We start from the raw sequence: 27,106 nt of genomic DNA, 5'->3' as shown, positions 1-27,106 counted from the left end.
ACGTTAGTAATAAAGAACACCATTGTTGTACGCGTGTAGGCGGAGCGGACTGGGTAAACAAAGCCAGTTGTAGCTGTTAGTGAGGTGAGGGGGAGAGGTTGGGGGATATTATCTCAAAGTACCGGTACCGTAACCGTGGAAAAGAAGCGTTAATAATAAAGAAACCATTGTACGCGTGTATGCGGAGCGGAGTGAGTAAACAAAGCCAGCTGTAGGTTTTAGCGAGGTGAGAGGGAGGGTTGGGGGATATTATCTCAATGTACGGGTACCGTAACCGTGGAAAAGAAACGTTAATAATAAAGAACACTATTTTTGTACGCGTGTAGGCGGAGCGGACTGGGTAAACAAAGCCAGTTGTAGCTGTTAGCGTGGTGAGGGGGAGGGTGGGAATATAATCTCAATGCTGTACGGCCACGCGGGTTATTATAGCACCCTTCAGACTTGCCCCGTGCCGGCCCGGCTAACTCTTGTCACGTGACTCTCACAGCTTCCAAACCCTTTCACTAGACCCTGCCTTAAATTGTGCGTTCACGAGAACAGTGGTATTAAAAAAACTACTAACAGTTTCTTGTCATTCATTTCCCGTTCGTGATTTCTACAACTTTCTTGTGGACTCACTTTCAGAGAAATAAACATACGTCTGTAACACCCTAATATTCTTGACACCAGACTTGATCTGCCTGCAGGAGACGTGGACTGACGGTTTAAGTGAATCCTTGCTAAACACGATCCCTAATTACGAACTTAAATCTAGTTTCTCTAGAACCAGTAGCTTTGGCGGTACTGCTATTATTGTCAAGAGGGATGTGAAGAAATGTGAAGGAATGTGTTGCTTGACTGTTTAGTAGAAGAAGTATTGGAGTTCTCTGCTCTAGAAGTGCGAAAGGGGAGTATTCGTTTATAATCTTATCTATTTACAGAAATCCAAAGTCGATAATCATAGATCTTTTAAAACAATATGCTAAACTACATTCTCAAAAATGTTTAGTTTAAATCGCTTGTTGTTGCCGAAGACTAATTTGAAGTTCCTTTCAAAATGTCGTGAAATGGTAGAGTTTAGTAACTTATTTAACTCGTATGGTCTCAAAAGTAACTTGTTATAGATAATAAGGAAGGAGTCCGCATCTTGTATTGATAATATTCTAACATTTTTAACTCCTATTTATGTGCCTTTTTTGTGGAACCTGGACTCTCCGATCATTTTACGCTTGTAATTAGATATCGATCCTCTAACACAAAAAAATAACCCCGGATATTCAGTAAATAAACGAAGTTTTTCCTCAAAAAAGCATAACACCACAACCAGGAATAAAAAATATGTATATTTCTGAGATGAGTAAAGTAGAAGATAAATTCCATCTGTTCTTACAGATAACTTTCAGTCTTTCTTTCGAAAAAAGCTTTTCCTCTGGTACCTACCAAACAAAATTTTTTTTAAACTAGCTCTCCCTCTTGGATGACTCTGGCATAAACAGGATGACTCATTCTTTTAACAGGAGGAGATTCCTGTTTGAGGCTCAGCGTACCCCCAAATGTTCTCACCTTATAGCACACTATAAGATATACTCTAAGGTATTGTAAACAGTAATTAAATGTGCTAAACGCGCGGCGAATGACGGGTTTATCTCGGGTGCGGTGAACAATACGAAGGCCATGTGGGAGGTCATCATGCGTAGGGAAACTAGTAAAATTTAAAAAAACCTAACTGTGAACACATAAAATTAGTCGTAAACGGAAAGATAAATTACTGAACAGTTAAATACTTTTTCACAAGTATAGTTGAATATGCTATTCCAAATCATGCAGACGCAATTGATTTTTTAAATCGAGCAGGTACTGCCAAACACAACTCGATGTTTTCATAACCTACTGGTTAGGATGAAGTGGCAAAGGTAATTTTATCACTGAAAAACTCCACAGGATGGGGTGTTTTGTAACAGCCGTTTTAAAAGCTACTGCAAATCTTATTTCCAGACTTCTGGCAGATATCATAAATGATTCTTTCGAAAATGGCACTTTTCCACAAAATTTGAAGTACACTAAATAAAGTAAACCCGTTGTAAAAACAAGACGGATATGTTGAACTACCGTCCAATACCTCTTTTCTCTGTATGGTCCAAAGTTTTTGGACAAAATGTTTGGTCCTTTTCGTTACTTTCTTAAATAAAATTAAAATTCTCACAGACTTTCAATTCGGATTTGGTCATAAATATTTAACAATACAGGCATTGTTTTTATCGATTAAAGCAGTTTTACAGTCAATCGAAAGAAAGGAACACGTAGCATCTGTTATGTGCGACCTTTCTAAAGCATTCGATTGCGTCAATCATACTATTCTCTTGAAGAAATTTCAACATTATGGTATGCGCGTTAAAGCTAAAGATCGGCTAAATTCTTATCTTTTGGGAGAAAATAGCTGTATCTTATGTAAATAGTGCTGGAATTATTTTCCAATCTTCCTGAGAAGTTAACGATCGTAAGGTGCCCCAAGGATTAATATTAGCACCATTCTATTCCTGGTATACGTAAAGGACCTTCCACGGGCCTACGTGGGTTTAGCGGTGCTCCTCTTTGCCGATGACACTATACTTACTGTTTCAAATAATTATATCCATGAGCTAATTGCAGACAACTTTGGAGGAAGCAGAGTTGGTTTTTATCTAACATAGCTCTGAGCAGAGAAAAAACCCATAACTTTTTGCACGAAAACAAACCAAATTTATGCTCCTGCAAATATAAATGTTCCTGTATCTGGTCGGCGACGTTCTTGAGGGTCGTTTGCGATTAGGGTCATTTCTCAAGCTTTAAATCTTGAGACTTTATGGACTGTCTACTACGTTTATGTCTACTCACACCTGAGATATGGATTTGTGTTCTGAGGAAACTCCGTAGACAGTAATACGATTTTCATAAATAAAAAATAATTATTCAGACAATATTTCAGCTGAAATACAGGCAGCGCTGCAAACCTTTTTTTTTATTCAATTTAGAATTATGACTTTGGCTTCCATATATATTTACGAAATTCCCTGCCTGTACATAAAATATCCAATAAAATTCAACAAACACAAATTAATATTGGTAACATAGCTGAAAAAAGAGACTTTCAGTATCCAGTCCACCGATTATTCTGATATGAAGTTGGAATTTACTACTCAGCTCTGAAATTGTATAACAAGCTTCCCCCACATTTCAATTCCACAACAGATTCAAAGTTCCCCTAAAACACCATCTATTTGAAGAACACCACCTTCATGGTTGAAGAATTCTTAAAGGAGTAAAAAGAAAGTAATTTAAAGTTTTGTTCACTCACAACCACAAATATTTTAAGTTAGTATATTTTTTAGAATTTGTAAATGACTTAATAAATTGATGTAATGTTGCATCAAATTATTTGACGTTTCACATGTTTCTTGAGCATAGCTCAATTTGTAGATAAAAATGAATAAACCTTCTTTGAATTTGAATTATACTCGACTCATACCTTTGTGCAATCATGTCCAACGTGTTAGTAAAAAATGTGTAACGAGGTTCACAAGAGAAGCATAAAATTTGGAGCATAACACTTATTTAAAAGTATATACTTTTACCATCTCAATATTTCAATACAAATAAAAACAATCTTGATACTGTACAGTTTAATATTGAGTGATCTGATGACTTTTTATACTTTCAAATCGAATGATTTATTTTCTAACTAAACTGACCTTGAAAAAGTCTTCATCCTTGCCTCCACGGCCTTGTGTCTTAGGCAAATCCTGGTCAGGGCTGTGCCTATTTCCTTTGTGGCGCCTGTAACAAAAGGATGCACACATTACTACACAGAGGTACTGCGGCAATTGCATGTTTACAAAATTAAGGAGCCCAATTCAATTGTTACTTAATTATATGCTTAAATTATCACATACACTATTTTTGAGATAAACTATGGACAATATATATTTTTGGTATAAATGTTCAATTGATTAGAATGTTTTATTTTCATTTTGGGCATCGGAAAATTATAAAAACAGTTTGTTGTTTGTATATATAAGCTGCATCAGAGAGCAGAAGAGCTAAGATATACAAAGACTAATCTCTCGCCGGTCCGCGGGGAACAAACTACAATAGCCTCCCAACGGGGTGTAGTAGGGTAGGCACTGGTTGTATTGGCCGATTGACATTTACTCCAGCTGATTGTACAGCGGGGTGTTGGCTATTAATGTTGGCTGAGCGTTAGCGATGTCTGTCACTTGAGGGGCTGGGAAATTGTAATTCTGTCTGTTTCTTTCTGCACAGTATATCGAAAATGTGACATATAGACTTTAAATTTTCCATGAAACTTAACTAAACAATTTCTACACCCAATATCGAGTTCGATGATGGTGCATGCCGTTCTGTGTGATGTGACTGAGCGTTAGTAAACATTTTTCATAGGACTTAAGGGTAACCATGATGACAACGAGAAAATCGCAGAATAAACATATTTGTGCAGCAAACTTAAGATAATCACGTGATATAAAGACGTGACAAAGTTACACGACACGTGGTGTGGCGTATCGTACTTTGTTTTCGTAGTTTGTTTAGTAATTTTACTAGAAAACATATAAAGGCTTGAGAAAAATACAAAGGTATTGGTAATTATAAGTATGATATAAAGAAAGGACTGTATTCTCACAGTGTACCGTATATTACAAGAATCTGTTGTAGACAAACACCAGCAACACGTTACTGTTGGATATTTCTTTACCCATTTCCAAAATTTCCGACGTAAATTGGAATAACGTTAGTAGAATGCAATAGTAATTAGTAAGTGAAAGAATTACATTAAATTTAACCACCACAAAGAGTCTGCCGTTGCTGTTTTAAGTCCCGTCAAAACCCTCGAGGGCAGCCCGACAGTTGTTCCCCAACACGGAACCTACGACTTATACCTCTTATACTTAAATCCGAGTGTTCATATCACTGCCCTGACGACCACAGACAAAAGAGTACATTCAGTAACTGTAAGTTAACAAAACGCAGTAAATGCAGTTATTAAAGTTTTAAAAAATAACGTAATTAAAAAGGCACAAACTAAAAGAAACCATTTACTTGAGCAGTTACAACATATTTATTTAATTTTATACAAAATGCAAAGTAAACCTTCTAAATAATGTTGCAGTATATACACATACACAGTATGAGTTTAAAGTATGGATACACTCTGTTTAGTTTTTGATTGATAAAGATGGAACTCGGGACACCTTTCTAGGAAATAGAAGTGAACTTTGTAGTCACTGTTACAACTTTGCCCATTTTCCCAAAATGGGATTTGGAGAGGGCTCAACATTTTAAAATGTTGAAATACATAATGTGAAAGTTCTTGATAAAAGAAGAAGAACAGTGGAAACTAGAGCTTTCTATCTCAACCTAGTAAAAATGGCAGCTCATTGGATTTTTTTTTTTTTTTTTTTTTTTTTTTTTTTTTTTTTTTTTTTTAAAGAAATTCTTGTGCATAAAGTTTTTCCGTGTAGAAGGGTAAGTAACAGCTAAAGCAGTACTACACCTTCTCACTGATCAGTTTGATCATTACCCGTAGTATATTAGACTGGTTGTATCGGCAGTGAATCAAAGCGTTACTGTTACAGCACACATGATGACGCAGCGTCCTTATCATATCTCGGCTCCATATTGAGTCAGATTATGTTGGCGTTATGTCTATTACAATGGTTATGAAACTGATTTGTTCCCGAGGAGGGCTGAATTCTGTGACCTAGTCTTAAATAAAAGAACACAGTTATTCATTTTTACTGAGTTAAAAAGATTTAAAATCCTCGGAGTTTGTATAGAATCTAATTCGTCAAGTGATTTATTACATGAGTAATCCTGTAATCCTGCAACTTGGATAATGCTTTTGAGAATGGTTTGAGATTAACGTTTAATGGAATGGGATCCATGTGTCCTTTGACTATTTAACTCCAGAAGCTTTCACAAAATTATTTTACAGGTATTAATGTAGAAACCGTTACATGGTGTCAACATCACATGCGGGTTCGGGGTGAAATGATGGAAATTGACAGTGGAAATTGCTCCAATTTCCAGGAGAAGCCTGCAAAAATGGTCAGGATCGGAGTTCCTGCGACTCACGCTCCAAACTATAACACAATGTTTTTTTTTTTACTCTGCTCGTTATAATGATTTATAGTAATGACACTTCATCCAATTTCTAGTTCTTCACGAAATAAGAGATTACGGAAAGTGAATGTCATGGATAACTTTTCCTACAGGTCACTTTTTAGACTGATACAACCGCCAAGCACGATCGGTCTACAACAAGATAATACCAGTCTATTAGACGAATTTCAATCGCTTTAACTCAATCGACAATGCTGATAAAACTATTATTTAGGCGCCTGACGGTTTACTATAAATGCAAGGTAATGCAAAAAAATTACATACAAAAGACTATTGAAAAAAAACTATAATTTCATATATTAACCCTTCCGATACCCTCGCATTTCGACATCCACCAAAAACAGTGCGGCTGGCGATCAATTCTAAGGAGAAATTCCTAAACACATTCACTGCTGACGACGTCTTAAGGCGTCAAAGACCTATTATGGCACGCGCTTATTTCCTGCTGCCTGTCAGTCAGTGGTTACCAGTGATACTATAAAATTGCATTTGGAGGTTATATTACATGGTGTTATCGATAGTTTTTTATTACATCGTTATATTATGTCCTGTATCAAAAATACATCAAACGCCCATAGGCGTCATAAGCACACACTACAAGAATGTTGTGTTATGTGCTGACGACGCCCATGGGCGTCATTATTATTTTTTTATCAATTTTGACTAACAATTATTATCAATATGCATTTTTAATACTAATAAACAATTAAAAGTACTAAATTTAATTTTGTTTATAAATATATATTTTCAGCACACGGAGTAGGTGTAGATGATATGGTCAGCAGTGAATGTGTTAACTAATTAAAAAAAAACTAGGCGCTTTATCATATAATGGGAGTTTGGCCACGCTCCTCCCTCTCACCACTAGCACCACAGTACTGGTAACAAGTTTACACCTCATCCATCAACAACTTCCATACCCTCATTAAATACGCATATCATATTAGATCGGCATTTGTCGTGTAATAATAAACTAACTATTATGACAACAAAGCATTTATAAGAAATTAATCTAAAACTAACTCCCCCTACCTCAACAACATTATCCCATGAATGGCGACAGGTGTCGGGAACAATTTTTAGCTCATTCATAAATCCTTAATAACCACTGGTGTTACTATACTGTAATCAATGTATTACGAGCAGTCAAATGAATCAATGCCGCGCCCTCAAACATCAGAGGTGGTCTTCTTTGTAGTAGGCTTGAGTTACTCACCTTTATTTTTTATGCCTTATAAAAATATTCAGTTTTATATAATTCATAATTTTAGTAAATAAATCTGACAATTTTTTTTAGAATTTCTGGAAAACAAAAGAATGCATAAAGTTTTTTCATGTGTTTATTTACGATTGACATATAAGACTACCGTCAAGGCATTACATAACCAAGAATAAAATTTATAGCAATAAATCGTTATCGTTTACGCTTAAATATGTATTTAGCCTAATTCTTCTATTTTCTAAATCCTATATTGTAAATTTACAATGCGCAAAATACATTTGTTCATTCACAACATGAAGTATTTCATCACAGTTATTCAATTTGTCTCATTGAATCAATCAATACTAAAATCACACTGGTATATTTAAAAAACTCCAAACATTTAAATATAGATATGTGCCTGGTGTTGTTACACTATCAATCGATAATGAGTGAATAAAGGGCCCTATTAGGAGGAATCTAGCGGCAATACGCTACCAATTAACGCGCATTGAATGGGGAGAGAGAACTCGTCGACAGCGAATTCCACCAAAGTTGACCGACGGAGCTGTTCCGTCAGCAGTTCCCTCCTGAATTCCGGCCCAATGCCGAGGGACCGTGTGAGAGAGGGAGGAGGAGTAATGAAACAAGTTAATGCGATTACAACAAATAGAACTCGGGTCAGAAACAAGAGCCGGGATGGAAACAGGAAACGCGGCGGGAAGGTTCTGTTGACTTCCGTTTGTCGGCGAGGCGAGGAGGAACAAGGAAAACAGGACAATCGGCTTTTTAGAGGATTTAAAAAGTCTGAATAGGAGGGAAAACTTGAAAAAGGCATTTGAGAAAACATCCGGTGCCGACTTTTCACAAAGAACAGAGATGACGTTTATACGAGTAGTTTATGCCCCGCCTTTAACGGTTAAGAAAATACCGGCCGTTATATTCTTCCGTGAAAAACAGGTCGCTAATATGATGGTTTCATATTTCATATACCTAGGGCACAAAACACGCGTTAATCAATAATATATACAGGCACACGTTTTCACCTTCGAAGAAGAAAAAAAAAAACTTAAAAATTAATTAATATTAAAAAGTAAAGTATAACTTCCATGACATGCATAAAAAATTATAGCATTCAACGTACATACCGAAATTTATCAGCTTAAAATTGCGACTATCTTCAGTATTTTTCAAATGACGGTGAACACCGAGCAATCTCGTTAAAATATTTGTACCTTAGTATTTTTATTTAAGTTTTTCCTTTAAATTAAGGGAAATCCCTGACAAAAAAGCAATCTAAGGTAAGGTAGAGTGCTACAGTACAGTGTTTGTGAAAATAGTATTTTGGTATCCGTGGCTATTTAGTGGTATCATCAGTGGTTAGCAAAGACAATACAGACCTAGACGCTTCACTCAGGTTAGTACTAGGACAAGGAAACAGAATTCGCTAGTGTTGCGTCATATGTAGTTAATGGTCTGGCCGCAGAATCGCGCTTTGAACTATGTTTCGCTGATTTATGTTTACTGTGTGATCACGTGATCAACCCCTACGTTCGAGTGAGTCTTTTAGCACCGAGCTTACACTCTTTTTTGTTTACATTTTCTACAAACTTTATTTTTATTAAGGCCAAACAAGACATAATACAACATCCTTAGCGTGTCAATTCCGATTGTGTGGGCACTGGACAATCAGGTCGTTTTTCAAAAGTTCGAATTGTGTTCATAAACCTACAAAAGATTTTTAAAATGTATCTTTACGGGCAATGAAAATCATCTTAAAATAATATGAAGCACCGAAAAAGAATGATGGCCACATTTACCTCCCACAAAATAAATACGTTATTAGTCCGCATGTTCTGAGACCACATAAACGTGACGCACAAGTCCATAAGTTAACAAATCGCGATCACGAGAAGTCGTAGTGTAATTCGCAACCGCCCCCTGTCCGCCCAGTCACCTGAACGATGTACACGGCTCCGGCTGCAATCTCTAATGAACGAAATGAAACGGTTGAACGACATGGGCGGTCCATTTCCGAGCAATCTGTCCATTTCCTAAATCCATTAGCCTTCGACCATTAATAAAACCGCCGCCGCACCGATTCTGATAGAACGGTACTGCCCTGGGCTTACTCCCTCTGTCCACCACCCCGGCTGCCATGATAGCCAAACTTCATCTGGTAGAGATAACCGAACATGACAATTCTTTGTTATACATAGACCTACTTCCTGTGCTGTAATACTGCTATACTTCAATGTGCCATTGTTGGTGTAATACCATGACCTCTCGGTAAAAGTGCCTTTTCAAATGGTTCCGCTAAACTTTTGTAATAAATTGCAATAAAATATGGGTCAAGAGTTCGTTTCAGAGGTAACACATTTACTTATAAATAGTAAAATGTATCTATGGATCACACGTTGAGCAAGAACATAAACAGGAAGACATTTTCTTGGGGGGGGGAGTCAAGACAACCGATATTTTCCCAAAGTGGACAGAAATTAACGCCCCATTTTGTTCCTTAAAAAGTTTCTTGACCCGTATCTATCATGAGAAAGATCTTTCAGCAGTACATGTCAGTAATAGTGAATTACATAAATAACTATAATCGTTTACTAAAGAAGTAATTGAAACAATTGAAAATTTGGGGGGACCGGACTCCTTAGACCCCCTCGCTGACTACGTCCTTGGCCTACATATTGACACATGCGAGACCCTACGCCTGACACGAACTTTATAGTGCGTGAAGCGAGATACCATTTTCGTTGTAAAAGAAAAATATAATTCTGGTAAAACCAATAGAGAAATATTTCTGGAGAGAAATTGAATGTCGGTTGAACTAGCTGTGGTTGACGTAGAAAGGATAGCAAAATGATTACAAAACCAATTAAATGTTTCCACGTGTCATTTTTCAGCTCGGTCCATATAAAAAAAAACAACCGTTATACACATAAATAAAATATGCATCTGATCAAACAATACACTGCCACTTCACATATTTATAGGTGTCTCTGATGTTGAAACGATGTAAAGGTTCGTTTTGAGCTTCTTGGTCGCCGACTTACTTTAGATCTCTTCAGGCGAACATGACTCCAGATTCTAGGAGTCAAGTCTGAGATAAGCGCTAACTCTATCGATTTCGTGAACACAGAAGTACCCACGTATTAGTCCCCCGTTGCTTACTTCCACGACAACAAGAAAAGAATTTATTTTGACCCGTAACTAAATTGTATTTACCCAAGTTCAGAAACCCTTGCACGCGCACCGCAAATGCCTGTACGACGCCCAATATAGAAAATACCGAAGAACTGTAACATAATTCAACAAACGAGTCGTTAAGTTCGCGACTGTAACAAATAGAGTTGAACAAGTTGACAGAAAACGGCGCGGCTGCTAGACCAGGCGTGATCTCACAAAACCAGCTGGCACTGGCAGGCCGTTGTATTGTTTGTTGTTGTTAGTAGGACAACTATAAACACTTGTCTACTGTAGTGGAGGGGGGGGGAGGGGAGGGAGAGGATAAAGGTCATTTCGGCACAAGTGGCTTTCCCTGTCCACTGCATGCGATGTGAAATTTATTTGTCTCTTCCTGCTCAAACCTATATTCCAACACCAGAAACTTCTGCACTCTGCAGAGATCTCCTACTACTATAGTACGATATGAGTGAGTGACCAGGGCCGAGTGTAAGGCAAGGGTTATAAATGGAGGACAAACTGTAAGTTGAGAAATAATCAAGGCCCAGTCCGGAGTAACAAAGAACGGTTCCGGGCTAGTGACTCGAAACTGAAGGGGATTGTTGTGGTGGGTGGGAAGTTGGCAGCAGCCCTACACATGTTACGTAAACGTCTTTCATATCTTTCAGAAGAAATCATAAACAAACCAATTAAAAATGACAGTAAAAACTACAGTGACGGTACTGGAGATCATTAACTCAAAGGTACTGTAACCTCTATGACGTAATCACATCTTTACACGATCTTCAACGCACGGTTTCCGCTTGGTTAATAGTTCTGTACTTAGATTGGATCATTCAGCAAGTCATTTTAATGGATAGTACTGTCTGTGTCTATGATTGATCAGTGACCACAGTGAATGTGAAATAGTGGTCTTCTTCACTCTATAAGCAATTTTGGTTAGAAACCAACTGCGTCAAATTTAACTATGATGACATCTTACAAGACAGATTTATTGCGGTATAGTAAAAAATATCTGATCTGTAAAAGTAGTCCCAGGAGTTATCTGAAATAAAGATACGGAAAACATCGATAACGAGTGTTATCTCCTCATAAAACATTTTGAAGGTGCAAGACGAGTTCTAAGTCTACAGATGAAATATTTCTCGTGATACCTAGGAATATGATACATTCACATTTTTGTTAGTTAAATTGGGTTTTAATATCAGTGTTCAAATAATACAAGTCTACACTAACGCAACATAAAGTTATGTTGGATGTGTTGAAATAATTAGGCTACTTATATTAATAAGTCATATGTAAATCTCTTATTATGAGTATACTGAGTTTGTTTACAATTTATGTATTTATGTATTCCACTACTGTTTAATTGCCATCATGGTTACCCTTGTCCAATGTAAAAATGATCACTAACGCTCAGCCAAAACCCACGGAGTGATATGCGCCACAATCGAACTCAGTGTTCTTCAAATGGAAATGAAGCTTCATGCAAAATTTCAAGTCTGCAGGTCAGTTCGTTTTCGAGATACTGAGCGGACAGACAGACGGAATTGAAATTATCCCAGCCCCTCAAGTGAGAGACATCGCTAACGCTCGGCCAACAGTAATAGCCAATACCCCGCTGTACAATCAGCTGGAGTAAATGTCAATCGGCCAATACAACCAGTGCCTACCCTACTACAACCCGTTGCGAGGCTATTGTAGTTTGTTCCCCACGGACCGGCGGCGAGAGATTAGTCTTTGTATCTCTTAGTTCTACTGTTCTCTGACGTATATAAAACACCAAACTTCCGTTCAATAGGACGAAACTATATTGCATTGTTTAATATATTTTTAGCAATAAATAAGTGTTAAATGTGTTCACATACGGACAGACAGACAGATCGCACAAAATACATTTTTCAACCACACGAATGATAAGGCTTTGGCAACGCTCAGCAAATAATAGAGACAGAGAAGAATAAAGGATTTGTGGTCCTAATTTTGTTTTCAAAATTACAATTTTTATTTCGTTTTCATAACCATACAATAAAAAATCACATTTTGATTAGCATACGAAAGGAAATATTAATTAAATTAGAAATAACTTCACGGGGGCACATTAATGCTTTATAACAAACACAACTTAGTGTTCTTTTAAATTTCGATTATCAGGCTTCAGATAGATAGATAGCGATAGATAGCGTTATAAACGTAAACAAATATAAATTATACATCTCTTGACAAATCATATTTTGTTAGATTGCCGTACTTAAAATATACAGTCAGACATGCACGACTGTCAGCGCCAACCAACCAGATAAAGAAACTAAAACGTTGATCACGTGGTGAAACCATTATTTACATGACTGACCGAGGGTTTTAAGTGTGTCAAACTAAAGAATATGATTTTTGAAAAGTCATTTAGTATTTTCAACCCAACCACATTCTTTTTTTTAAATAACTTCAGTTTCTTTATCGACTGCATGATAAGAGAAGCTACTTTAGTCTTATACAACACAAGTTGGCTTGTAAAACTCGTACAGTAAGAATTGACACCCGCCTACGGGACTACAATGCCGTGTGACCTTCTCGGACAGAGTTTCCTCTATAAAACGTTTTTTCAGACCATGAAGGACCGCGATGTCATCGCTCTCTGACGTCAAGAGGAAGGAAGCGGACTTTTTATGAATCAAATCTAACCGCACCGCCGCGCTGCGCCGGTGACATTTTGTTCTTTCACATGCACATCATGTCACGTCCGCCACGGTGTTGACACCAGATTGTGTACTGTCCACTCGCACTGTTATTCCCTTGCTTTGTGCACCCGTCCGGCTCGCACAGCCGTCATAAATGACCCCACATTCTAGGAAGAATTTCGTTTGACGAAAGAAAAACACGTCCGAGTCAAACCTAGAGGTAGAAACGTGACGTGGCATATACACACATATTATAAGGGAGAGGCATGAAGTCTGCATGTGAAATAGCCACGCCCTACAAGGAAAATTCAGTTCTACAATGATTAAAAATCAATATATTAGCACATGTTACAGAATCTTTTGTTGGCTTGAAGTTTGTTTTTGAGGAAGGATTGTGATTTTTTGTATCACTGAACGATGGCAAATGTCCGGAAAAATCTTGTTTCCTCCACAGAATCTGTTGGATTACTGTAACCTTCCAACATGAAATAGTAAAAATGTTAGTATCATTAACAAGTGTTCTATTAGAAACTACTATACATAGAGGTTGTAAGCCACAGTGTCACGAATTCCAATTCCTTAAATTACATCAAGCATCAATCTTGAAGATCACTCGGAGATAAGGTTCACCCAAAATCAATTATAATTAAAAGTTATGTTACATATAAAATATTATCAATCACACATGTGGGCAGAGTAGGAAAATACAAATGACACGAATTCCTAAGCCAACATCATCTAATAACCTTGAATATAATTCAATTATAGAGAAATTTAATAGAATTGAATCTCATCTATGGATCTAAACTCTTTCAAATAAAATCTCGTAACTCACAATTCCAATGTAACTAACATATACAATTTGAACATTAACGACAGTGACAGAGGTAAAACGCGTCATCCATCGTCTTTAGAAAACATTTCTCCAGCACTTCCAATCCATTATCCTCAAAGGTGGTAGGGGATAGCGTGGGTGAGGGGAGGGGAGAGTTGCGTGAATGTGAAGTCCATAAATAAAAGGAGCCCGTGACAATGGAAGCAATTGGTCGGTAAATGCAGGACGAGGAAAAGTCATACGTCATAATGTGTCCACCACATACTGCTCGATAGGCAGTAGCAGATCGATATGGGGATCTCAAAACTCCGAAACCTATTTTGTGCATAATTAACACATTCACAAACGTGTACTTACAAAATGGGGTATTAAACAGTAATTTCTGAAATATAAAAGCACAAAATGAAAGAGAACCCTTAAATCAATACAGATTGTAAGTACATGGCAGCAGGAAGCGTCTCAGGATCAAAAGGACTCGGGTGAAATAGCATAATTTTCTCAATTTTTTACAAGAACATTTCACACCAACTGGTGCGATACACGTGAGCAGACCCACCTCTGTCTGATATGAAGAGCACGTTGACACCGTCTTATATTGTGACAAGGTCGATGCCACCAAAGCCCTGACAAGCCGAGTGACAAGCGACAAGCATGACAAGGCTATGACGTAAGTACATGGCAGCAGCGAGGGGTCGCAGATCAGGGTCTATGAGTCGGCCGGTCCTAAGTACATGGCAGCAGCGAGGGTCGCAGGATCAAAAGGCCTCGGGTGAAATAGCATAATTTTCTCAATTTAATACTTTACAAGAACATTTCACACGAACTGGTGCGATACACGTGAGCAGACCCACCTCTGTCTGATATGAAGAGCACGTTGACACCGTCTTATATTGTGACAAGGTCGATGCCACCAAAGCCCTGACAAGCCGAGTGACAAGCGACAAGCATGACAAGGCTATGAGTCGGGCCGGTCGTAAGTACATGGCAGCAGCGAGGGGTCGCAGGATCAAACGGCCTCGGGTGAAATAGCATAATTTTCTCAATTTAATACTTTACAAGAACATTTCACACGAACTGGTGCGATACACGTGAGCAGACCCACCTCTGTCTGATATGAAGAGCACGTTGACACCGTCTTATATTGTGACAAGGTCGATGCCACCAAAGCCCTGACAAGCCGAGTGACAAGCGACAAGCATGACAAGGCTGTGAGTCGGCCGGTCGTAAGTACATGGCAGCAGCGAGGGGTCGCAGGATCAAACGGGTCTCGAGTGAAATAACCCCACCAAAAGGGCTTTACTGGGGATGGCAAGAGATCAAGCGAACTTGGTTGAACGTTCTCTTGAATGTGTCCAATTCCAGGGATTTTACTTCTCTTGAGTAAAGACTCCGTCTTTTAGGAAATACACTACAGGAAATACACTCATATTGTCACAAATAATAGGCTAAAATTAATTACACTTTTTATTAACCGTGTAACTAGAAAAGAAGATGCAGTTACAATATAAAAAAAGTGGCGACACAATCCAGATCACCTATATTTTGTTAAAACAAGAACTTTTAGTGGAAAACAAAACTACTGAGAGTATATATTTCTTTACGCTAATTATAAAAACACCAACCCTGTCTATCTTTCCGCTCTAAATATTGGGAGACACGTGTATAACGACCGGTCATAGGTCAACCAATAGCAGACCACGCTTATCTCATACCAACTTCATCATATTACTATATGTTATATGGTACGCACAGCTTAATGTCTGTTACAATCCGTCCTCTTTGGGGTTACAATGTTATATCCTCAAAAGTTTTTTATAAGCGAATTCGGTGATTAATTGTAAACAACGAATACAACTACAGTAGGTAGGAGTTTTCTGGAAAAAGTTAAATTGCATGGTTTCTAATTCTACATAGTACTTTTTACTCTTATGGAATGTACCAGAAAACGTGCCCCATACTGTTTACAAAAATGAAAATATATTATTTATTTTTTACTTTTTCTATATTTATTCAGTCATTTATTTTAAATATTGAACCATATCCAATATAAAAGAACCATAATTTTCATCTAAATTGTAATTCTGAATATTAACAACAGCAAACAGCATAATCAGCTGTTGAACGATTCTTACATTTACAGTTGCGCACAATAGTGTAATCTTTAAGAAATAAATTTATAATAAAGAAATAAATACATAAGTGCTCGTAAGTACAAAGTATGCAGCTTTTTTATTCGCGCTATACCGTTCTCTAATATTTAAATCCATTAAATTAAACTTAACAACATTACAGAATCGAGGAAGCCCGAACAACAATTAATAATTACACTATCGTACTCTTTACCTATTATTACACACACTTCATATCGAATTCAGTAGACACACATTTCAACACTAAAATATAAATTAACGATAAGAAATATTATGTTTTGTAGAATACTCTATAATAGAGATTTTTTGTAGAACATTCTCACTGGATACTTCCTATTTAGTTCGCTCCCGAAGGAATATTCAAGCTTTTTTGTAGGTTAAAATGATAACAAATCGTGTTATCTAGAACATTGTTTAAAAATAATTTTTAAAATGAAGTCTTTTAAATTCTGAACCTTAAACCTTTCATTCTCAATAGGTTTTGGATAAGTTTGTGTCTTGCCGAAATCTGATAAAGAAAGGAGGATTCAGAAATTTGTATTCAGATATATGACAACTTTCCTAAATTTTCCTGTTGAACAATTTTCAAGTCATTATACAACATCATTCAATGAGCGATTTCAACCTTATAGTTCTCCCTGAAAATGAGTCTTACAAATAAGATATCGCGAACTCCACGATATAGGCCTTTTATTGATCTCGATGAAATTAAAAACAAACCCTTGTAAAGGTGGAGTACAATCATATTATTTTTAAACGCTGAGCACAAAATTAAATCAAATACATCAGCTTCTAAAGTGCGAGACCAATTATTTGTTTGTTAATTTTTTAACAAACTTGTTTAAAACGGGGCTGTGCCCAAATAGCTATCTCCAAGAGATTGGCCCACTACACTAGGCGATGAGCACCCACTCAGTGCCATGACAGATCATCACACCGCGCTCTTAATACGACCGAAGGTGCGAACACACTTTCACTGACATGGGTTTATGGACAAGATATGTAATGTAGGTTATCCACAGACATAAATGAAAATAGTGCTGGTTGTCTCCGAAAGTTCGTAACTCTTTCATTTTCAGAAGCACAATTGTCGTTGGTTAAGTTATGCCGGGATAAAAGTCACAAAGAAAAGAAACAAGGTAAAGAATGTAAAAAAGTAATGGGAAGTTGTCCCTCTGTCACAAAACAATCTCTCAAAACAAATATACCGTTCATTATATTACCTTGAAGGGGAAGAAACCATCTATGACTTCCACCGCTGTTTCATACTGAAGGCCAATGAAAAGAATCCGCAAAACGACTAACTAGTAGGCGAACAATAGGCCCCGAGGGGGGAGGGGAGGGATGGCCGCAGCTGGCCGGCGAAGAGCGCCCAAATCCCGATGGTTTACTAACACACGGACAGAAAACATTCCGTACATTCACCCGCAAATAAACACTCACCGAATATATTCTTGTAGAGTAAATACACCGTTTCCTCACTTCCGGCACGAGCACGGGCGGAAGAAGTCGAGGATGCTCAGGTCGAAACCGCCCACTCACTGACTGCACTGTTCACACAGTACATGTTTGTATAGTCCACATGTGCAATCGAATTTTTAGCTGGGTCAATACTTTAATTTCAAAGTAAAAACCCTTTCAGACAATAAATTTCCTGAAGATAAAATAAATAGGATATTTATTAGCCAAAAAGGTGATCATTCTAAAAAAAATTAAATAAAACTTCATAGGTATAATGTTTTGAACATTCTGTGCAAAGTCTTTAAAACAATGATGACTTTTTTACTTCGTCAAATTCATTCTAACATGTACGTGAAAGACTTCTCCTTGCTGTAAACCTTTTTCTTCAGAATTTGTATTTTTATTTTTAAATGTTATATTTACAGCAAGTAAAATATTAGTGTAAAACACTACACAACTTAACGAGGCAGAGTTGAACCGTTTGTTTTCGGAGGCTTGTTACCGTTTACAAAGGCTAATGGATATTTTTAAGGGTCTACGTTGACATTGGTGCTTCAGTATTGTAGCGTATAACTCGTACAAACTGTACATCATCCACATGCAACAAAATATAGCGAGTCCTTTACCTTGTTAAACTTGATAACTTCGAGAGTAGGAACTGGTTGAAAATACTAATTGCTATTTCATATGATTAGCAAAAAGAAATTATCAGAACTAATATTTCACCGTCTGACGGCTGTTTATATCTTGTGTACCCTTTAGTCTAGACCTAATAACATGAACAAGCAATGACATGTCCTTTTGTTTGTGGGTTTAACCCGCTCGTAGTAATTTTTTTAGATAATTTCAAACTTTTAATTTTTTAGGACGGTCACGCAATTTAACACTTTTATTTGCGGACAAAACTTTCCTTCTAAGTTTATTATCAAGTATAGCGTTTAATACGCTGAACTTAGATAATTTAAATCACTGTTCAATATTATTATCAAATGCATTTAAAGGAAGGTTGGGGGTTCTCCATTGGGCAAAACCAGCAAATCCCGTATTTCAAACCAAAAATGCTGCACGTGTTTCAATTCAATGTAAATCTAAAATGTACTTACACATAGTTTAATAATCAACATTTTTTTAAATGGTTCTCGACCCTAACATGAATACAAGCCAACAAAACCAAAATATTACGCTATATTGTGATACAACAATATTACTTCGGTAGGGGTGCATAAACAATGATTCTAGGGACGTTAGTGTTGGTTATCGATTGGACCGTTTTGATAGTGTATCGTCATTAAACTTCTACGTGCATAGTTTACCCGGACCAGTGCCATTCACTTCGCCACCAAAAACCCCGGGAAAATATTAGTTTAGTAAATACTCATGTCACAACGAGCTAAGGTATTCCCATGCCTCCCAAAAACCCACTTCAGAAGCTCCGCAAGACTATTTCATAAACTCATTGGATTATCGAATCAAGTACATAGCTCTTCTTAATTTCGAAATGATCCCTCACTCAAACAATTTCAAGGGCCTATTACATCAGAGGACGGGTTGCCAAAGCTTCCGATTTTTAATGAAACCGTTTCCGCTGGAGTCGACGCACGATAACGCGAGGTCGAGGCTGCTATCGGAGCGAGGCAAGGCGATAAGCGGAAGCAACGATGAACTAGATTCAGATTACCTCACGAAACCACCTGCATGACGTAACTACAACGCGCGCCAGGCCTGACGCTCCGTGGTGTAATGACATATACGACGTGTGTTCTACCTTCAATACTCCAGCCGCGGGCGCTACAACCTACAACGCTGAACTTTCCACCGCAAATGCCATCCAAGAGGAACGCGAGAGGTCACTCACTGTTTCACGAATCACGTATTGAAAAGTGCACGAGTCATCTGATCGACCGCAGCATTTCGTCACTGTGATAACTAGTCACATTGAGGAGCGCTCTTCGGTTAGTCTCAACGTTGTGACTAATGTTAGTCGGACAAAGGGAAGGAAGAAGTTGTCACTCACTGTTTCACGAATCACGTATTGAAAAGTGCACGAGTCATCTGATCGACCGCAGCATTTCGTCACTGTGATAACTAGTCACATTGAGGAGCGCTCTTCGGTTAGTCTCAACGTTGTGACTAATGTTAGTCGGACAAAGGGAAGGAAGAAGTTGTCACTCACTGTTTCACGAATCACGTATTGAAAAGTGCACGAGTCATCTGATCGACCGCAGCATTTCGTCACTGTGATAACTAGTCACATTGAGGAGCGCTCTTCGGTTAGTCTCAACGTTGTGACTAATGTTAGTCGGACAAATGAAAGGAAGAAGTTGTTGGAAACTAATGTAAAACTTAAATTTCAATTACATGTTTATGAATATAACCACTAACACAGTTTTATCGATCAATATGTATAAGATTCCTATTATAACGCAAACAAATCTTGGCAATGTTTATAAGTTTTCGAGTTCTGCTCAACGTTCAGTAGGTAAAGTGTATTTCCTTTATACGTTACGTTTTAACCGTGGTAGATCATGTCTTAAGTCCAATACGGTTAGTGAGTGGACATACTTGGTTAAAAAAAGCTAGTTCTCTGCTACTTTAAAGATTCTAGTATTGTACTATGTGAGTTCTATATACTTATACTCTGTTAGTAGCCTACTAGATCTCAGAGCATCCGCAAATTTAACTTCAAATTTTAGAAAGAACGTTTTAGAAATATGGACATAAACCTTTATGTTACTGTATGCGACTGTCGTTCGTGCAAATACTTTGAAGAAATTACAAGAGAAATTGATGGTAAGTTCCATCTCGCTTAAATTCCAGACTAAGTTATTATTTCCATCTTTTCCCAATCATCACCACCATCTTCAAAATATACTTGTAATATCAAACAAGAAGTAGTGATTTTCTCAACCGAAATAATGAAATTACTTAAAATTCACATAGCCCACACGATTCTTTTATAATAAATACATTCCTTTCATAAAAGTTTCCACTTCATTTTTAAACCAGTGATTACTAAATACACAGTTCCGTACAATGGAAAGAATCCAGGGCCAAGTAAACGTTCTAGGAACTCGACTCAACGTGATAATGAGAAGATCAAAGGGAATGTAGGAATGCGGGGGAAATAAACCGGCGCAACGCCGAGGAAATTCTCCGACTTCGTCGATGAAGCATCTTCCGCGAACCTTGGATTCATGCCGCTATTATTCGTGATGAGTACGAAGTTCCCTTCATTAAGAAGGAATACTCTATGAACATCTATGTACTAATGAGTGAACAAAAACAAACCACTAGTTTTCGTTAGGTTTCGAAACCAAATTCTATGTTTCAATATTACCATAATTGTCCAATCAAGATATAATCCACGTTTCTTTAGCATTTTGCTAGATATTATGAGATTGTTAGAATTTGCTCAAACCCTGGTTTACTCACCTTGTCACTCAACCAGAGCCATATCATGTTACCATAAATTTTGTTTTGAATGTGACAAATATTACGAAAACTACTTACTACAATGGGATCTGTTGCAATAGTTATAAATCAATGATGGTAAAAAATACTTTTTCATTAATAAAACGATTAACAACCAAGATATTCCGACTGAAAATCTTTATGCACAATATAAACCATGGTGCTGGAAATACTGTACATGTATCCGTAGTCTGATTTTACAAAACATACAAATGATAATCTTCAAATGACCACCATGTTTTACAGCCATTCTAGATTTCACAACAGCGTACCCATCGCAGTTTCTTCATGTCTCTGGCCGATACTGAACTTCTTTTTCGAGCACAGCCATCGGTACTCAGCCGAAGGCAATTGTAAAACGTTCAAAGGACTCAGCGTTACTCCTGTTCCTGGCCATCTCCAATTCGCTCGACTACTTCTGTGGCACAACAAACGCGCGGCGGTGCGCAGCGTCACGCCCGGGACATTGCCTTCCCATTCATTGTCCTGGCTTGCCCCAGTCATCGACACCGTTACCGTGGACAATGCTCTTCCTGTGGAGGGCATACAACATGGAGGGATACTCGCGACTATATTCTGATGGATGTTCTTGTACATCATACTATACCTTGATTGTCCAAAATAGCAGACTGACAATCACATCAAAATGCCACTATGATATTAACATTTATCAACATCATTCAAGGCATTAATAGATAATTCGGTTATCAAAAAGTAAATATTATAAACGGATCCCTTACCACCGTGTATAACATACCCGAGAGAAATGATTGGATACTGGTTTACCACCATTGATATTCAATTGGTTAAAATTTACAATTTTCTAAACTGGAATAAATGATCATAACTGCTTTGGACCCAATCCTAAGTTATTTTATTACAAAATTAAGGATATGTATTTTTAAGCGACATCCACTATGGGATTTCACCATTGTTTCTACACGATAAGTTACATAACCTCAAACAATACAAAATAAAATATTAGAACAAAACTGTTGATAACATGTATGTTTATAGGCAAGTGTTGATAAACCAAGTGCAGTATCAACTGCAGTTATCTGTTACTGTGGTGAAAGATATGGATATCAACTGTTTTCTACTGGAATAGAGGTTTCCCTAACAAGATAAGGAAACCTACAAGAACCTTTTCGTGTAATTCAATATTCATCACAATCGTATAATTTCTTAAGTTATAGACTTGAAATTTTGGAAAGATCTTGGTATATTGGATATTTTGTTTAGAATCTGAAAATGTTATTAAAGCTAAAAATATTTCATAGCTAAAGGATCCTTTTAGTTTTTACAATTGCACTTTAACGAAATTCACCGAATAGCAAAATCAAGTCATGAACATGATTATTCTAAAGAAAGAAACACTTTAGGCTTCTCACTTGTCAGAATAACGTCAAATGAATAATACAGTTGCATTAATAATAATATTAATTTCTTTATCACGATCAGACAATTGACATTGTATTGCAAGCGTCGTAATAGTAAAAATGCTTGCTGTGGCGATTTGAATGTAAAATTGTATTTTCCTGTATGTTAAATTAGTTGAATAACTATGTTATTATTAGTATACTATGTATTGGCGATCAAAGCTATATGTAATCTTTAAAAATGAAGAATTTAAATAAGACCAAACGTATTTTCTCTACTATACCATAGCAGTGAATTTGCGATCAATACAATTTGATCAAAGTGGCATGATGCATTACAAATCAACTTTCTAAATTATTGCTCATCCCTATACTGTTATACGCTGCTGTACAAATTCTTCCAGGAATTTAAGAAAATTTTAATGTTATATGCAGAGAACAGTATCTTTATTATATAACTGGGTTCCATAAACAAACTGGCGCTACAAAAATATTTAATACGAATTGTGGCTAATTTGTATTTATAATTAGAAGAAAACTCTAACCACGCAATATGGCTGTATTTAAACAATATCACCTCGTATATTAAACCACTCAAAGTGTGAATGGATTTTAGTTAAACATCAGGAAAACGTGTTTCCTTGTTAGTTTTGCTCCTACATACCGTCGCCACTGAGGCTGACGCCCGGACTTGATATATTGTCGGAACAGTGTGATAAATTATGCGGCGAGCGGAGGGAAAGACAGGGTCGAGGGAAAGGGAATTAATTACACTTAATGAAATTGTGAAGGTGCGGACCGAGCGAGAACTGACACGCACTGACTGACTGGGGGAGGCTCTCCTCTCCGCGGCCTCACGTTCTGGGACCGTGGGTAGTTGTGCGTTACCGTATAATGGACGTGATTTTGGGAAAGTCACAGAAATTAGGGTAATTCTATTCACTGACTGGAACTCGTTGCTCGGTCATACGATCCATATAATTAGTGCCAGATATTACCTTTAACCCTCTGAACCCCACACAGATGGATGGAACTGTACGTACATTTTGGAGGCTTTCACTGTTAGATCGTTGAGTTTTATGACGTTCAGGTAAAAAGATCTGATCGTGTGAAATATGAATCCGTCAAGTAACCAAACAAGTACAAAGACTTAAAAGATTGTTGCAGGTATCTCGATATCAATCCACATAGGTTGTAAGATATTACTGAATAAATTTCAAAAATTATAAGTTGCGAAAATAATGTGGGATATGAAATTAAAAAAATAAAAATACGCGTAAACATATCCAACTTCCATTCTCTTGATACGTTTGTTTACTAAAAAACTTCGTAACTGAAAACAATTTTATAGTTTTTTATTGATGAATAAATAAACTTCTAAAACTTCGTAACTGAAAACAATTTTATAGTTTTTTATTGATGAATAAATAAACTTCTAAAATCCGAAATTTGTCAAAAAATAAAAACAACCCTCGCTTTTAAAACAGCGGCCATTTAAACGTGGGTTCACATTTTTTCAAGCTCGTAGTTGTCAAGAGACTTAAATGTGCCTAAAAGAAGTAGAATATTGTTGTAGTGAGAACATTACTTTTGGTTTTACAAATATAAATATTGTTGTAAAAACAAAACTATTGTAATTTAAACTATGTGAAATTCAATTTTACACTGAAGACCATAATAAGCTTATATGTAGACCCTACACTTAAAGAGACAGAACATATGTTTAAATAAAAATAAATAATAATAATTAAACTATTCTTTTACGTTATGTTTACAGGATGGTAGAAATGTATTTAAGGAACATATAGGCTAAAAACCGAGAATTTCAAAATTTTAAATAAAAATCCTTTATATAACTGTAATTCTAAAACGCTATTCTCGCCACCGTGTGAGTGTGTCGCCAAGCCTCTTACCGAGTAAAACTCGTAGGCAGCTCTCTTCATAGAATATTCAATCTCGAACTTTGGTTGTTTCTGTGGGGTGTGTCGCTTGTTTCTTTCAAAGTTCCCACATAAACGCGAGCAGCATTTACTTGCAAATGTTGCCCGGTGTGCATTCCCTTTTTGTTAGTTCACCGATGCTATTTCAAATGCTTACAATTTCCATCGATTCTTACATAAATCAGAATATTAATCACCATGTTTTTACGCACCTATATCATCTTAAGATGTTTACTTTTTGTTGGTTAATAATTGTATGTGAGAAGCTTCAGGACTAAGGTGCGTAGAATGTACCTGCACTTCACACCTTTGGCCAATTTCATGGAAAAATTCATGACATTGAAATACCAGGTTTAGCAGTTGCAATGTTTTAGTAGGCTAATATAAAAAAAATCTACTTTACGATATGTTTCACGTTTTAGCACCACCACATCATCGTTTTCTGACGAGACGATTCCTATTCGACCACACGATATAGTATTTTCAGATAGAACATATTATCGCGATTTTCTTCATCATATTAATACGATGTCATAAAACTCTATCTAAATATTCCTCCATACAATCAGTTCTTTTGGATTTTCCAGCACTGAGGTTTGAGTGAAATTGCTTAAATACAGTTTGTGCCCGTACAATTCAAGAACACAACATCAAAGCTCTTAACCTCAGACCTAGAATGACACATTTACAATCCTGTTGACGCGTTGTAAATTATGTGTTTAAATTTCGCCATTGTTCTAGATAGAATGATGACACTGTTTTTACAACAAATAATCACGATTGGTACAACACTAGACGTTCCAGGAACAGGATCTCTTCAGATAAGAACCCTTAGCTAGAAGTTATCTTCATTTAGGGTTTGCATCAGTAGAAGACAGAACAGAACAATTTTCTAACACAACAATGGCCATGTAACATTGTAACACATCGTTTAGTTACTTTTTCAGACTTGTCTACATTTTTCATGATGACAGGAAAAGATCCACCCAGAGCTTCTTGCATCAAGTGTACACAAGAAAATGTGATCAAATTCATTTAAGTTTCTCATGTCCAGCATGTACAATAAACCGTACTAAAAATCATGTAACTTCTTTTTTCAAATTCGCTGAGGCCAAAATCACACAGAGTTTCGTCCAACCACCTGCCAAAGGAAGCAGGAGGAATCGCCAAGCCAAAGGAAGCACTCGCATCCTGCGCTAAATATTCCGCCAGAAACGGATAGCCCACACTACTACGCCGTGTTGGCAGCGAGCCCAGCTTTTTACTACCATTAGCTCGACTAATGGGCCCACTGACCGTACAAATTAGCATAAGAAGGCGATGAAACGTCTAACCGCGGCGAGGAGCCCCGTTCGCAGCGATGTCGGTGATTTCATTCATCCCGTGCACGGCTAAAAATAACTCCTGTCTACCATCTTAAGCTAAATATAAGACAGATCCATTATCCTGCGCTATCCCTCACTCGTACTTCAGTTTCATTTTTATCATGTCATATTTCGCGTAAACCGTTATTGCCTGCCTGGATACATTTCTAATGCATACACAGGTAGCAAATGTTTATACTAAATAAGATTGAGAATAATTTTCGTGTAATAATACTTTTCTAGTTCTTGAGTGTTTCTCTTATCAAATAAATACGTAAAATCTTGTATTTTAATGGCCCAATTTCGAGTACTCGAAACAATTCACACGTATTCCACTTAAAATAACAGTCAACCAAAATTTGAAACGTATATATTGGTTTGAGTCAATTTAATTTTACTTTTTAACAAACGAAGAAGAAACAAACTTAATGTTAATAGTCTACTCGAGAAGTGTCGTCATTAACCGAATGTTAATAGTCTACTCGAGAAGTATCATCATTAACAGAATGTTAATACTCTAGGCTACTCGAGAACCGTTGTCATTGACATAATGTTAATAGTCTACTCGAGAAGTATCATCATTAACAGAATGTTAATACTCTACTCGAGAACTGTTGTCATTGACATAATGTTAATAGTCTACTCGAGAAGTATCATCATTAACAGAATGTTAATACTCTACTCGAGAACCGTTGTCATTGACATAATGTTAATAGTCTACTCGAGAAGTATCATCATTAACAGAATGTTAATACTCTACTCGAGAACTGTTGTCATTGACATAATGTTAATACTCTACTCGAGAACTGTTATCATTGACATAATGTTAATAGTCTACTCGAGAAGAAGTGTCGTCATTAACTGAATGTTAATAGTCTTCTCGAAGGTAAGAAAATGTTACAAATCATAAATGTTTTTATATTTTGGGCAACCCCAAATTTTTAATTGATAAAATGAAGTTATTTTTATAACCAAGTATACGCAGGTGATAAAATTTGTTGTAATGACGTAGTTACATTTAAAAATTATTTTTGATACCTCGATAGCAGATACAACAGAAATCAAACTAACAGAATTCGTGAATGGAAGTTTCAACTAATGAAATATGAAGATAACACCTCAAAGACGTTTATGAAAAAAATATTAGCGCATTGTTGGAAATTAGTCAAGAGTAACACGAGCCAGCTTGTAGTAACGAGCTAAACGCTCGAAACAATTCAACTTTCTCCCCAACTCCTTGTTTAACCCTTCCAAACTTCCAGCGAACAATAGTCTGGTA

At 36.8% G+C, this 27,106-nt stretch overlaps 1 protein-coding gene across 1 annotated transcript in view; it reads right to left on the bottom strand.

Annotated features, from left to right (window-relative positions):
* Nucleotides 1–27,106, bottom strand: part of LOC124355143 (protein MTSS 2) — a 180,244-nt gene that overhangs the window by 57,117 nt on the left and 96,021 nt on the right. The window contains 1 exon segment of the mRNA XM_046806115.1: nt 3,708–3,792. Coding sequence (XP_046662071.1) covers nt 3,708–3,792 — 85 coding nt within the window.

This window comes from Homalodisca vitripennis, chromosome 2, assembly GCF_021130785.1.
Source record: "Homalodisca vitripennis isolate AUS2020 chromosome 2, UT_GWSS_2.1, whole genome shotgun sequence".
Classification (NCBI taxonomy): domain Eukaryota; kingdom Metazoa; phylum Arthropoda; class Insecta; order Hemiptera; family Cicadellidae; genus Homalodisca; species Homalodisca vitripennis.
The sequence above is the reverse complement of the archived record's forward strand: the minus strand, read 5'-3'. Positions and strand labels throughout refer to the sequence as shown.